This window comes from Durio zibethinus, chromosome 14 (assembly GCF_047325235.1).
Source record: "Durio zibethinus cultivar Kanyao isolate XHJ-2024 chromosome 14, ASM4732523v1, whole genome shotgun sequence".
NCBI classification, from domain to species: Eukaryota; Viridiplantae; Streptophyta; class Magnoliopsida; order Malvales; family Malvaceae; genus Durio; species Durio zibethinus.
In genome coordinates this window covers 1,869,622-1,884,145 of record NC_143175.1, presented here as the reverse complement: position 1 = coordinate 1,884,145, position 14,524 = coordinate 1,869,622, and the positions used below count along the sequence as shown (strand labels likewise).

General features: G+C 33.5%; 2 protein-coding genes across 7 annotated transcripts; both read right to left on the bottom strand.

Annotated features, from left to right (window-relative positions):
* Window positions 1-866: 866 nt before the first annotated feature.
* On the bottom strand, window positions 867-7,895 carry LOC111294549 (putative serine/threonine protein phosphatase 2A regulatory subunit B''delta). Of its 3 annotated transcripts, XR_016327339.1 has the most exons (14): window positions 7,299-7,895; window positions 6,457-6,699; window positions 6,216-6,321; window positions 6,035-6,134; window positions 5,595-5,700; window positions 5,401-5,491; window positions 4,337-4,478; window positions 3,960-4,107; window positions 3,677-3,786; window positions 2,981-3,137; window positions 2,656-2,763; window positions 2,439-2,564; window positions 2,172-2,322; window positions 867-1,448 (listed from the first exon to the last, which is right to left on the bottom strand). XR_016327339.1 is itself a non-coding variant. In XM_022887915.2 (13 exons), exons 1-12 carry the CDS (start codon window positions 7,446-7,448, stop codon window positions 2,182-2,184), a joined length of 1,620 nt encoding a protein of 539 aa, XP_022743650.2. In that variant the 5' UTR covers window positions 7,449-7,895; the 3' UTR covers window positions 867-1,448; window positions 2,172-2,181. The 3 variants fall into 3 exon arrangements, 2 of the variants coding, with proteins under 2 accessions (XP_022743650.2, XP_022743651.2); XM_022887915.2 differs by lacking the exon at window positions 2,656-2,763; XM_022887916.2 differs by lacking the exons at window positions 2,656-2,763; window positions 6,035-6,134; window positions 6,216-6,321; window positions 7,299-7,895 and having other exon boundaries at window positions 6,457-6,557.
* Window positions 7,896-8,512: 617 nt separating this feature from the next.
* Window positions 8,513-14,514, bottom strand: LOC111294550 (casein kinase 1-like protein 10). 4 transcript variants are annotated; one of them, XM_022887918.2, is made up of 15 exons: window positions 14,497-14,514; window positions 13,543-13,626; window positions 13,415-13,455; window positions 12,944-13,013; window positions 12,666-12,814; window positions 12,481-12,576; window positions 11,655-11,725; window positions 11,321-11,382; window positions 11,158-11,221; window positions 10,986-11,070; window positions 10,680-10,806; window positions 9,926-9,999; window positions 9,786-9,849; window positions 9,376-9,509; window positions 8,513-9,179 (listed from the first exon to the last, which is right to left on the bottom strand). In XM_022887918.2, exons 2-15 carry the CDS (start codon window positions 13,616-13,618, stop codon window positions 8,892-8,894), a joined length of 1,401 nt encoding a protein of 466 aa, XP_022743653.1. In that variant the 5' UTR covers window positions 13,619-13,626; window positions 14,497-14,514; the 3' UTR covers window positions 8,513-8,891. The 4 variants fall into 4 exon arrangements, with proteins under 4 accessions (XP_022743653.1, XP_022743652.1, XP_089599238.1 ...); XM_022887917.2 differs by lacking the exon at window positions 14,497-14,514 and having other exon boundaries at window positions 8,513-8,788; window positions 8,880-9,179; window positions 13,543-14,037; XM_089743112.1 differs by lacking the exon at window positions 14,497-14,514 and having other exon boundaries at window positions 13,543-14,037.
* Window positions 14,515-14,524: the final 10 nt, after the last annotated feature.

The window sequence follows — 14,524 nt, the reverse complement described above, 5'->3', positions numbered from 1 at the left end:
TATTTTATTTATATTATTAATATAAAAAATAATTTTATAATAATTATTAAATAAGTATCATAATTAAATGTTTAAAATCATTTTTATATGATATTGAAAAACTAATTAAGTATCATAATTAAAACATTAAAAATTAAAATAATTTTTATATATTTGTATTAAATTAAAATAAATATAAAAAATATATTGAACACGTTTTAATATGACAAAATTAAATTAAATGTGTTTTTCATATTATATCACATGTTAAACATATATTTATGTGACACATTTTATATAAATATATTTTTCATATCTTATACATATTCAAACGTATCAATACATAAAATATAAATTATATTGTATCAAAATTTATCTCAACATGAATAAATACAAAAAATATATTTTTTAAATATATATACGATTTATTTTCATGTTATTATTATGTTCTTTATACCATGTTTGAAATTATCAAATCTAACCTACACGAAGGCCGATGTACATTGCCCCTAAAAATTTTAAGTCCTATTGAAAAGCTAGGACTCTTAAACCTACTTAATAAGCTTCTTAAAAATATATTTCCCTTTCTTTCATCTTCTTTGTTTCTTCCATGGGTTCTTATACTATCCGCCAAAAATTCCACTAACGAATCTTTTTATGCATCATATCCCGTCCTTTAAAAAAAAATTCATCTTATTTGTTTCTTTCATGGGTTACTCACTCACATCTTTTTTAACACTTTAATTATTTAATTTGTAAATTTAGGAATTACTTTGCTTTCCTTTTTTGTCCATGCGAAAGCTGTAAAGAAAAGAGAAGAAATTTAATTCAGTTTCTTTCTTTCTTTTTTTTTTTTGGCTTTAGTTCAATGATTCTCGATGGGACTTGGATAATAACTCCCACCTCTTTATTCAAATAACTTACAACAGAAATTTCGAATTTCACAAAAAAATACACCTATGTTCATAACACAACTAAAAGGTAAAGAACACAAACTTAATAGAAAAAAAGGGGGAAAACAACTAAAATCAATTGGTAGACGACCATGATCCAAGACCAAAATTGCTACATAAATAAGAGAAATAACATGACAACCCTACATTCAACTATACCATTGAAATTACTAAATGAACCAACAGGGACGGAGGAAAAAACGGACTTTAATTGTATCTTAAAAATGGAGAATGGAAAGGGTATTAAAATGTTCTAACCTTCTTTAAACCAGCAAAACCTCGTGCATGTGAAAATTGCTTTAGATAAAGCCCCGATTGCACGATTCATCAAGTTTTGTCAAGCCAGGAATGCGAAGGCTGGAAAACACTTCACTGGTGCATCAAGAGTACATCCCACAAGGCCGAGCTCAAAATTTTCCTCCAATGACACCACGTGTATCTTCCTTGCCCATTCAAGGTGACATCTTTTTCTGGTGCCCAGCATAGAAGAAATGTGTTGAGCTCTTCTCTGAGCACCTGCAGAGACATGAAGATCATGAGAAAAATAAGTATGATATAGGAAGTGAACAGACATTTGTTGTTGAGTTTCCATGAAATTCCAGCTTGCTTGGCTAGAAATGCTTTGCCGTTATTTTAGCTTTTATTCTTTTATCTGGTGCATTTGCAAACCATTACTAGGAACTGAAGATATCCTTGCCCCAGCCGGGACAATCTGACTTCAGCATTGGCTAGTACATAGGGTCAGTAATCCAACCCAAATCCATTGAGTTTCGACCTGATTATATAAGATCGATTTTTTTTTAATCGGGTTTCAAGTTGGGTTTAGAGTAAAAAAAAATCGGGATAGAGTTTTAAACAAACCCGTCTTGACCTGACCCTATATACATATAAAATATATTTTTTTATTATTTATTTAATTATATATTTTAATATATTTATATTTATTTAATTTTATATTTATATTTAAAAAATAATATTTATTAATTTCGGATCAGATCAGATTAATTACGGTTTTATACATATACGAGTTGGGTCAGGTATAAAAAAATAATATTTTTATATAGGATCAAATTCGGGTATTAGGTATATAATGTCAGGTCAGGTTCATGGCTAGCAAAAAAACGTCCCAACCCAACCCGTTGTCATCTTTACTAGTACATTCTTTTATTTATCTATTCTTTATTTTCCACAAAGAGCCAGAACAAGCAAAACGGCAGGACATGAACTGGACAAGCATACCCAATTCAATTTAGAAGGGAGCCTCAAGTGATTCATCCCAAACTTCTGCACTTCCATTGGAGGCATCTTCGACATCTTCTTCCATTGAAAGCCTAATATATTCTCTATGAGCAAAACGATCCCACTCTGTCAATGTAGGATTCTCACGCTCCTGTTTGTTTGAACATAGACAAGGCAGTTATCCAAAACTTGCATAGAAGTGTCATGGTATACAGTTCCTTTTAAAGGTAACATTAAAGTAAATAAAAGCTGAAGTGTTACATTTACCTGACGAATGAGGAATGGATCACGAGTTTCAAAGGCCATGAATTTGTTAAGATTGAAAAGGATATTGAAAATACTTCCAGAAAGTTTGGAGCCTTTCAGGTCACGCAACATGATAGAGCTATCATCCTGCAAACAAGAAATTTTCAATTGTCAAACACATAAAACAATCTATCGCCATTAGCTGTGTACAGAAAGGAGCATTAAATGGAAACTCAACCCTCAAAGGCCCAAACCAGCATATGGTAAAAAGCAGTTCACAGTAGAATTAGCTCAGATCCTTAAATCTCACTAAATGATATATTGTAAAGCAGCCATGAACAACCTACTGCAAGAGGAACATGAAAAGAGACAAAATCAACATTTGCCAGAAACCTGTCTTCTAGACAATTGTATTATCATACCAGCACAGATCTTGAAGTTTGAAATTACAAGCAGAACTTAGCAGAGAGGAGATTTATGATGCATTTCCATGAACACAATCCCATATACACCCTACTAAACAGGCAAGGAGACAAAAGGGGAACAATGATAAAATGGCAAACCTCTGGTTTAATCATGTCAATTATCTGACATAAGATGTCCTCAAAGAGCACAGGCTCTTGCGCCATGCATTCCATTCGATGCAACTGCTCCTCATAAAAGAATTGCATTTCATTACATGTTAGAACTCCATTGCCATCCAAATCTACACACTTGAACCTACAAAGGAAAAAAAAAAAGTGCCCCAATTACTGGCTAGTAATGGCATAATTTCCCACCCAGCCAAATTATGTTAAAGTATTCCATAAGAGAGCACAAAGGTATGAAAACAGGATTTAGAATATAATAACATTGGAAAAAACTAGCCAAGAATAAAAAATTACTCAGCAATCCAATCTCAATGCGATCAAAAGCTCCACCCCCTCAAAACACATTGCTATTTCTAACCCGGTGAAAGCAGATGCAGAAAATATTAAGGCCAATATTTATAATGCCACAAATCAATCTTTTACATCCTCTTTTTGTTTAGTTAAATTTAGTTTGATCAAGACTAATTTCTCAATCAGCAGCTTCTGAAAAATCTTTTCAAACTATTTTCAAATATTTTGGGGAGACTTTTTCAAACAAGTGAGTTCATATGAAAAATCGAAAGTGTATTTATTTTAATGCGAAGGAGGTGAGCTTTTTGAAAATGATAATCAGTGCACAAAATCCACTACAATACCCTTGAGTCTACAGAGAAAGAGAACAAAATATACCAATACTCAAGACTAGGCTCAGATGACTTGTCCTCCTCTGCTAGGATAAAGTAAACAAAATCTTCATACCCCATTTTTCCTTCAACCTTACTGGTAAACTTTCTTGGAACCTAAGATGATATGAAAGTTCAAAATTTGAAAATCAATCAATCAATCAATGAAACAGAAAAGTGATAGAAGAGAATAGTGGAAAAGACAAAGTTCAATTAAATGCAAAACTTCGTTCTGCAGGTAGAATATGGTTTGCACCAGGGAACAAGAATATCATCTGACTTGGACAAACCTGAGAAAATATCCTATCGACAATCCGGTAGGTAAGCGCATGGTTACCATATCTGATAAGGTTCTCTTCGTCAATCAAGAAATCATGATCTGTATCCAGCTCCCAAAACTTGCAGTATATTACATAAAAATGTTCATATGAAAAGTACCTGTATATATGATCATATTTTATTGAAAGAGAGAGAGAGAGAGAGAGATTGAAATGTCAAAATAATTGGTATCAGTCAGAATTTATTAAGCATGCATCAAAATTTAGAAAAAACGCATGCATCAAAAAGCAATTATACAAATTTATTCATGATTTTGTGGAATTTGAAAGCAAATATAAAAATCAGTTCCTACTCTATGCATTCAAGTAGACTTAAGCCAAGTCCCTACCTCAAAACTTTATTAATGTCGTCTTCCTCATCAGCATGTAGCATGGCATCAATCAAGTTTCCACGTTTTAACTCCCTAAGAGTGAGGTGACCATTCGCAGATCTATTTATGTAGTAATATATTCTGTATATAACAGTTTCAGCTGGCCATGTGAACAAAAGTAATGTGAACAAGCAACATCAGATTCTGCAGCACTGGGGAGAATCTAGGCTTGCAAACAATTAAAAAGCACAGAGGCAGTACTTTTACTAACTGTTTGAGCGGTAGTAAAAATCATATAGAATGGGAAAGGACCCGCAACATGTTAAGACAAATATTCAATAAGCTGTAATGTATGAGTTAGTAAAATATTTAAGTTTCATTTTCAGTCACACAATATGTTCCTATCGCAACCTCTCATATACTCATCAAATTGTCAACAATCAGTCATTCTAATATAATCAGAAGAACATAAGATTACTTCTCATTAAACTAAAAAGGTGTATTTATAATAATTTCTTGTGTGAATTCATCACCCTAAAAATAGGCATTTTAGAACATGGACGCTAAGCCATTGAAACCAGAGACAAAAATGAGAGTTATACTGCCAACCATTCTTACTAAAGACAGCCAACAAAGTAAACAAGAATGTGAATCATGTTTTCTACGCACCTTTTGTTTCTGTCAGAAAGATGTGCAAATTTCAACACTTGCTCATCAAATAATAGGCATGCATTCCTGCTTTATTAATATGCCACTGTTGTTTTATTACATAATTTTTAACATAGCTCTATACATTATCAAACACAATTGAGACAGAACTACTTCATCAAAGAAACAGGGTGAACTGCATTCATAGAAATTCACATGAAAATAGATGCATTTACAGGATTTGAGAGTTCAGATTTTAGTGGTTCCAGTATCTTTAATGAAGGAATCAGTTTGGAAACAACTCAATATCAGTGTTCAAATGCCTTAGATATTGTAAAAGAGGGAAATATCGGAAAGCGAAAAAGTCTTGCATCCCAAAAATCCAATTGAACTGAGAAAACAGCCAAAAGGTATCAAACAGATAAAAAACGAACCGTATCTTTCCTGAAACTCAGGTGTACTCTGTAAGAACTCCAACCCTAGGTGAGTTGCCAATAGTTCTCGGAGTACAGGTTTGAAGTCATCCTGTCAAATTGGAAAGTATAGAAGAAATTTAAGTTTATCCATAGACTATTAGACTATCAACCAAAATTGCAGTGGATTTAAGCTCTCAAAAATGCATAAAGACCTGAGTGAGGTATTTGAGATCTGATCGCTTTAATATTGTATATATTTGGGTTGCTATATCCACTGTCAACATGTTGCCATTGACCCAATAATCAATAAATGCATCTCTGCGAGCAGATTAGAGGAAAACTCAGTAAAAGCTACAATATAAAATTATCTAAATGACATCACAGTTGAAAAACAATTAAAAGGAGAACCAGTAACAGATTAGGAGTCAGATTCTAAGATAATATTTTCATCTGTTTATCACCATCAGCAGCAATTTGCATTTATAATGAGTAGTTCTCCAACAAGGCCCAGCATGGAGAGCACCTCACAACAGAAAGGAATCAAAATATAAAATTCTCATAATTTTCAAAGCAATATCCTAGCAGTTCGAAGGATATGATGGATCTAAGATGCAAATATAGCTGTTCCACTTCTGTGAACAGGAAACTATACCTTGTAATCAAACCAGTGTTATTAACATCAATTTTTCTGAACAGTGATGTAGAGAAAAATGATGGCAGCTTGCAGATTTCCTTGGTCACTAGTTTGAATTCTGATATATATAGAAAGTAAAGCATGAATATCAGATGAATTCCAGATATATATGTTAAAGCAATACTTACATGTATCTTACCATTCGGTTGCAGCCCATCTGGGTGGCCACAAAAAAACTGACTGATTCGAAACATGCATTGTTCTTTTAGTTCATTTGGAGGTGGACGGCCATTTTTAAAGTAAAACTGGAGCCATTTTCAAGTACCAATATAACAAGTTATCACCAACTTCAGAATAGAAAGGTAAATATGCAGATAAAACACAACCAAGAATGGCAATGGAGAAAGAAAAATATCATATCAATTAAACATGATCCAAACCTGAGGTATCAACTCTTTCACTGGCTCACTAAGTACTTTCAGTGGAGAGCCCAAGTTTGAAGGACCAGCCCTTTGTTTTGTAATACGAGGGGAACCAGATGTACTTCTTGGTGAAAGGGGAGGAGCACTGCCAGCAGGAAACATGGAAGGTAAAGAATTGCTCGTGGCAATACTTCCACTGGAAGCATTTCCAGGAACATTCAAGGGATTACCCGCCTTTGCATCATTAACCAATGATGCCACCTAGCAAAGTAACAAGAATTAGACAATGGTGCATCTCTACTTATAGGCTTAGAGGAATATTTCAATAAATTATATGAATTCCATATGCTCTGTTTCAAAGACACTAATGGGGGAAAATTCCATATTTAAATACATGACAATATTGGTTTTATCATCATTCGAGACTAGACAAAAGCTATTCTGGGATATTGTTAAGACAGTTACGCTTCTAACTTAAAATCAATTTGCACAGCATACTATGAACTTAAGCAATATAGGATAACGTCGAGAAAATTAACAATTGAAGGTCACAACATTCCTTTCCATTCAATCCATTAAAATACCTTAATTTCTTTTCTAAATACGGAATTCACATACACATATACACAATGAACTAATTCAAACATATAATAAAATCAAAATAATACAGCATCAAATATACTTTTATATCATAAAAATAAATTTACTTTTTAAAAACAATTACCATCAAATATCAGTGAAATGAACTGATTGGAACAATGTAATGGCACAAACGATCAAGAATTTTCAATTCGAGGACTCAAAACAAAACAATTCAAATCGAACAGCGTGGAGATTCCAAAATAGAAAACGAAAAGTACCAGCTTGTTAGCATCAGGAAGCGAAAGCCACTGTTCGAAAAGCTTTTGAGTGAATTCAGGATAGGATTTGAGAGCTAACGGAGACATCTCCTGGAGCTGCAATAGCTCCGCATCCAAACACGCTATATCTCCAACAACAACTGTCTCCATTTCCTTGTCTTCGCATAACCAAACACAGCTCAAACAAAGTTTCCGCACAAATCAAACGAAAATCAGCTTCCAAAAATTAAATTAAAAAAAAAAAGATTTACGCTTAGAAATTGATTTTTAATAATTAATTGAAAAATGTGAATAAGAAACTCCGATTTGCAGCTGAGAAGCCATTCGAAACCCTAGATCTTCATGGAATCAGAGAACGGAACCAGACAAATTTTCTTATTTTTCTTTTTTTATACGTTAGCAAGAGAGTGATTGGGAGGACAGAAAACGAAAGAAAGTGAGATATAACTTTTCAGAGAAAGAAAGACAGATCGATGCTATTCAAGAGGGAGATTAGCTAAGAAATTGCAGAGATTTGAGTAACATCTGAGAAAAAAAGAGAGAGAGAAAAGGAAAAAGAAGCTTTTTTTTTTCTAAATTAAAAGAAAAAGGTTTACTGATTATTTTTTGTGAAAAATAAAATAGTTAAATGGATCCACGTGGCCATGCGGGGAAGTGGTGTTGAAAATAACTACATTTATTATATTATTTTCTCTCTTCATCACGTGCCAAGAGCGTGAGTAATGTTTACATGTATATATTTTTAAAACTATACTATTTTTCTGGATGTGATTTTCATTTTATTTTTATTATATAACCAGTCTTTTGGAGGACAAAGGCAAAGTATTCGGCCCAAGAATCCGATATTCTTTTACATATGAGATTGCAATATGAGAAAAAATTGCTGTAGTTGATAAAATAAAATCTATTACAATGGTTAAATTTAATATAGTTTGATCTATTTGAAACAAATTTAAATTATGTAAAAACTTAGTTACCATTCATGTAATTTATCTTGTATTTTAACAAAATTATATTTTTAATTTAAAGCTTTTATTTTTAGTTAAAAAATCAAATATATTTTTTAAAATAAAAATATCTTTACTATCTTTAAGTGTTCCCTTTTTATTTATTTTTTTAATTCAATGCCACTTTCTTTAACGGCATTTAACCCATCTTTGCATCAATTCCTTTGTTCTTAAAATTAAAGAAACTGAGAAATGAAAGGAAAGCTGTAGGAGAAAATCAAATTACATTTGCAGATTGCATCATAGAAGCAACTAATTCAAAGAATGAGAAGGAATAAATCTGTTTAGACAAGTATGAACATAGATCAGGAGCAATCTGCCATTACAGCTTTACCTCGAATAAATATTAACAAATTGGGAGGACCCTTTTTCTTCTAAAGAAAAATAAAAAAGGCCCTGGATCCCAAATCTTAGTATCCTTCTCTTCATGACTCTACAACAACATAGCATATATGAACTTCCATCGAAAAATGTGGAATTTTGCTGCAATGAGACCCATTAATGCTAGTAAGAAATGCGTTTTGATTGAAATGGGATTGTGAGGATTGCCCCAAAAAGAAGAACCATCTCTTACCGAATGGAACATTCATCCCTTCCTCTTATCTGTGACCCTTGAATGGTGCTCTGAGCTCTGATTCTGATGATCTTCATGGAAACCTTTGGAGGTTGTAGCTCGGGAGAGAGATGATCTCTGCTCGGACCCAGAATGAAGTCTCTGGCTTGCTGAGAGGCGACTACTACCTGAAAGAAGCCAACTTGATCGACTATCACTAGGCCCCACAGAAGAGGTTGGCCTGCTGCTCGAGGCAACAGCCCTCTTGGACAAGCTGCTAGGGCGGGCGGAAGAAGTTCGCCCCCTTCCAGAATCATTATCCTGGAAAAAAATTGAGAAATTCAGAATAAAAGATGAACTCTAGAGCACTGATTATGAACTCTACATGCTTCGTTATAGTCAAAGACATGGATGCATCAAAATTTATTCCATGAAGTAGAACAAGATCCATATAGGAATTGGCAAATAAACAATAACTTAGAGTAAAAGCGACAAATTTATGGCAGCCAAAGCCTACCACATCCTTTGATGGTGATGCCTTCTCTGATATCTTCTGCTTGGACCGATCGCTGAGATGTCCATTGCCTGAAGCATTTTTCCTAGTAAATATCTCAACAGCACCTGAAAATCTATCTCGAATTTCTTGTTCCACTAGTCAAAACAAGTAAGAAATGAAAGCATTAAGATTCACTTAAAACAAAGGGAAACAAAAACATCCAAGAAACTAGGTAAATCACCCTGGTCTAAAAAGGTGAGGTTAAGCATCCATCCTCAAGCATCATAATTACAATTGAGAATTGTGTCTAGAAGTATGAACTCTAGAGAACTACAAAAATCAAGTAATTCAAATACATCCTTAGAAGTCCAAACATTTTAATTACACAAATTGTATCCCTCCCTACAGCCTGTCAGGAGAATTGAGCAAACCTGATGGCTTCTCTGTTCTTTCAGCAGATGCTCCAGCATTTAAAGCAGCTTTTCCACTTGACAGCTGAAAAGATGCAAGAAAGTAAATAAGAATAATCTGTGATAGAAGAATGTACAGCACAAGATTGACAAGCACGGACCCGTTGTCTAGAGCTACCAGTGAGCTGGGGATACTTGAGTATGGTCCAGTCAAAAACATAGTCAAACTGATATCCTGCCAAGAAACCACCTCGGGAATCAAAAAAGGCCATGTACATTCCACCAGCCTTCAAAGAAATATTTGCAAATGATGTTTTCTCATGATTTTATAGGCATATCATGCTTTCCAACATCTTGAAAGCAGGAAAACTAACTTCAGCTAGCAATAGAATGAGCCCGCATACAGTTATCCATATTGCAAACTGTGTTTACCACATGTTTCAAATGCATCTTGACAGGAGCTAATATACATCCTGATAGTCCACTATAGTTGGTTATAAAATCCTTATTCATTTTCAAGGTGTATGAGTTACATACGATATTTGGGTGCAAACAACTATGGCACAGCAACCACCAATCTATGCAGAGTTTGTGATACATTTAAATGACCCTATACATGACCAGAAGAAATTAGAAAGCTAGGTCATCAATTTTCCAGAGCAACCCACCTTCCAATTGCTTCCTCTATAATGCACAAAATTTTATGTGCATTATGGTCATGCTTTGCATGGTAACAGACTAAAAATTCTTGTTGAGACCTACACAGACTGGGCTATTCATTACATTTTAAAAACTTTTTCGGGGTATTAAGAAGGATACAAACAGCTCCTAACTTCCAGTATTAACTGAGATATGACAAAGGTATTTCGAATTTGAAACTAAAATCATTTGGCTCTAAAATCATTTGGTTCTTACCTTCTCGAATAAATAAGTCACGGAAAAGCCTCTTCAAGTATGAATAATCTGGCTTGTCTTGGAAGCGTAATGAACGACAATAATGGAAGTATGATATGAACTCTGATGGATATGACTTGCAGAGTACCTAATGGTAGGATTTGCATATTTTATGTAATTAGTTATAAATAAAAGAAGTGTAGAGGCAGTGTAACGGCACCAGCCTTGCCTTGCATTGCATATTCAGAATTCAATATGAATGCACCATGCATTAAAATATAAGCATAGTATCCTGCAAGCAAATGACAAGTTGAAATTAAAAAATACCTCAACAGGAGTTAGCATCTTCTTTTCACTGATTTTATCATACTTCTGTTTTTTGGTCCCTGCTTTTAGGCCCTGCCAGGGAAGGCTGATGCCAGCAATATGATAATGAGAAATATTTTTCACATCAACAAACTTAGAACACACAAAATAATAGTGCTTATATTGTTATAACCTTCCTCGTAAGAAATACATGAGCACAAAACCAATTGATTCCAAATCGTCTCTTCGGCTTTGTTCTGCACATGAATTGAGAAACAATTAGATTACACAATGCACAACATGTATAATGCAAATAAGTGAGAACAACAAAATAACTACTGTGGCAATTTACCCACCAACTCCAAGGTGAGTGTTTACACTTGCATATCGAGCAGTGCCTGTAAGATTCTTGTTCTCTCTGTGAAGATAGCAAATTCACAGAAGTTGAAGCAAATCTTGAACATGAAGACTAAGTAGATAAACAACAACTCAAATAAACCACTGAAACTAATACTAGATGCTTGCTAAAATGTGATGACTTTCTAGATTAGTATGTAAGCAAAAGCAGGTCGAATAACACAAGTGATAGAAAACATTATACATAGAACTGATAAATATAGGAGATAAATGGAACTGCAAGAAAACGGAACTCATTTTGCCACTATTAAGAAACAAATGGCACATGCATACCTATAAGGTATGTGTTTATGAGTTTGAAGATCCCTATACTTTTTAGCAAGGCCATAATCGATGATATACACCTGTTACAAAATCAATGCAATGGTTAGTAGCAAGTCAATACTTTTAGTAGTGGCCCCTCGTACCAAGTAACTACAGCTGCAATAATTTTTGGGATATACCAGTATGGCAACCTGCAATTTATCAACTATTGATACAGGCAAGAGAAATTGAAACAAACTTCAATATGTAATTGATAACTGACATATAGGCTCAACTCAAGGAAAGACAATTTTAAAAGCCTATAAAAGGATGTCAGGATAAAACTTTACTTTCCCAAATGTTATTTCAATATCCTAAATTCACTCTTCATCGAATTAAATAATTGCAACATATTTAATATGCAAAAATGCTTATGGGAAAGCATCATGGAAGAAATCGCATCAATGCATCCACAATACAAGATCTTAAAGATGTATCCTCTCTTTAAACTTCTCATAAGCATGGTACATTTCAGATATTGAAGCTCACATTGTACGCAAAAGAGAATTAACTTTTCTCTGAAAACACAGTAATTTTCTTTTTCAAACTCTCTTATTGTATCCTGAAACTATTAACTGCTAAAAGTATAAGCATAAAGTCTTTCAAGTGATGAGCCAACTGAATAAGATAATCTTAAGAACTACATATTGGTTTTAGCAAGATATAAAATAATAAATTTCACTTTCACAATTTCTACCTTTTTCTATTGCCACCAACAATGAAATATGATAACATTTCAAAAGAGTGCACTCCACTATCTAACTAGAAAGTGAAAGCATTGCATTAGCTCAAGTACCTGATTTGCTTTTCGTCCCAAACCCATTAGAAAGTTGTCAGGTTTGATATCACGGTGAAGAAATCCCCTTGAGTGCATATATTCAACTCTGTTAATCTAAAGGATAACAGAAATAAAAGAACTCATCACCTTTGATGCTAACATAGGAAGAAAAACAATTTCTCCAGTAAGACAGGTTAACATACTAACTGATCTGCGAGCATTAACACCGTCTTCAAAGAAAGCTTTCTATTGCAGTAGTTGAACAAGTCCTCGAGGCTAGGCCCTAGAAGCTCAATAACCATAATACTGTAGTCACCCTCAACTCCAAACCACTTTAGGTGGGGAACCCCCGCTTCAACAAAAACAATAAACAGAAAAAAAATGAACTTTAGCTAATTTATTTCATAGCAAGTTCCTTTCTTCACAATTCACTATAATTATTAAAATAAATAACCAGCAAAGCAAAATAACAAAACCTTACTTCCGCCTTGAAGAAGCATGTACAACTTTGACTCGTAGTGAAGCTGAGGGTGCTTGGTCTGCACAGGTTCCTGAAGATTTAGGGTAAAAAAAGATCCTAGGTGATCAATAGGGATCAGTAGAAACACTCTAAATTTACTTCACATAACATTTCAGTGGTGCTTTTGATTCTAGAATGCATGGCATTGTCGCAATATCTAACGTGCTTCTATGAAGCAACAAATCTCAATGCAGTTCCATTTTCGAACGTTTCGGAATTTTCACACATAAAACATTCAAACACCTACTGATTCCATTGATATTGCAAATACAACAAGCTGAACTCGACTACGCCTTAATTCAAAGGTAAAAAATTTAAAACTAATCCCTAAAAGTTTCATATATATCATGCACCAATATATAAAACAAGTAAATCACTAAAAAAATTAATGGAATATACTAAACTTTAATTCCCAAAAAATAAGGCTCATACCATCTTTATAGCAACTTCTTCCCCTGTTTGGATATTGACCCCTATCAAAAAAATTACCACACTTAAATCGGATTAATTACTGTAAAAGGTAAAAAATGAAAAGAGAAAAGGAAGAGAAAGAGATTTACCGAGGAAAAGCTCGCCGAAAGATCCAGCTCCGATCTTTCGACCCATTTTGAATTTTTCACCGACAATACGATCCATTATCAATTCTATTGATTATTCACCAAAAATTAATAAAAATTAAAATAAAAATTACAATCAAAGAATTTTATGACAGAATCGGCTCAGAATAGGAGAAATAAAAGGCGGAAATTATTGGATCGATGAGCCACATTGGTGAATAAAAGTGAAAAACAAAAATGTGAATACTTTTCGTGGAAAATTCCAATAAAAAGGAATAAAAACAAGAAGATTATCGACTGAAGGAAGGGAAAGAAAGCGGGAAAATGAGATATCTATATATATATAGAGAGAGAGAGAGAAAGAAAAGGATGATTTCAATAAAGAAGAAGAAGAGGAATTTTTCTGTGATTTCTCTCAAGGAAAAAAGTTCTTTTTTTCCATTTTTATTTTTTTTCTCTTGTGATTTCTCTTCTTCTTCTCTCTCCTCTCTGGCTCTCAATTTCCTTTGCATTGTGCACGGTTAAGAAGACGGCTATAGCAGGCATGTGACCAGCACGTGGACCAGCTTTAATTTTTTTAAATATAAACAATCGGGTTTTTTTTTTTTTCAATTAGGTGTCACTTTTTATTTGTTTCTTTTCTTTCTTTAATTTTCCTGGTACCTAAACGGTGGAACTAGAAAATCGAGAAAATGAACCAAGACTTGTTGAATGAGACAAAAAGCAATGGGTCCGTTGAGTCAATTGGAGGCAATTTTGGAATCTGATCCTCTCAAGTGATCGATTATACATTATTTGAAAAGATAGATTTTTTTTTTATTAAAATATATAAGTTTTTCTTGATAATTTTTTTTTTAATATTCCTATGCTTGGTGAAAGAAATTATATATATATATATATATATATAGCTCCGCAATGCTAAACCATGAAAATTAGCTAAAGCTAAGGAAAACCTGCCTGTAAAATTTTTTGTTTTGATTGGATG

Coding starts and splice junctions, on each gene's coding strand:
- LOC111294549 (XM_022887915.2), bottom strand. CDS start 7,448: ATGGAGACAGTTGTTGTTGGAGATATAGCGTGTTTGGATGCGGAGCTA. Junction 6,322..6,456: donor TGAAAGAGTTGATACCTCAG/GTTTGGATCATG, acceptor AAATGGCTCCAG/TTTTACTTTAAAAATGGCCG. Junction 4,479..5,400: donor TGAGTTTCAGGAAAGATACG/GTTCGTTTTTTA, acceptor TCACATGGCCAG/CTGAAACTGTTATATACAGA.
- LOC111294550 (XM_022887918.2), bottom strand. CDS start 13,618: ATGGATCGTATTGTCGGTGAAAAATTCAAAATGGGTCGAAAGATCGGA. Junction 12,815..12,943: donor CATGCTTCTTCAAGGCGGAA/GTAAGGTTTTGT, acceptor TTTTTGTTGAAG/CGGGGGTTCCCCACCTAAAG. Junction 11,726..12,480: donor TGGGACGAAAAGCAAATCAG/GTACTTGAGCTA, acceptor ATTTTGTAACAG/GTGTATATCATCGATTATGG.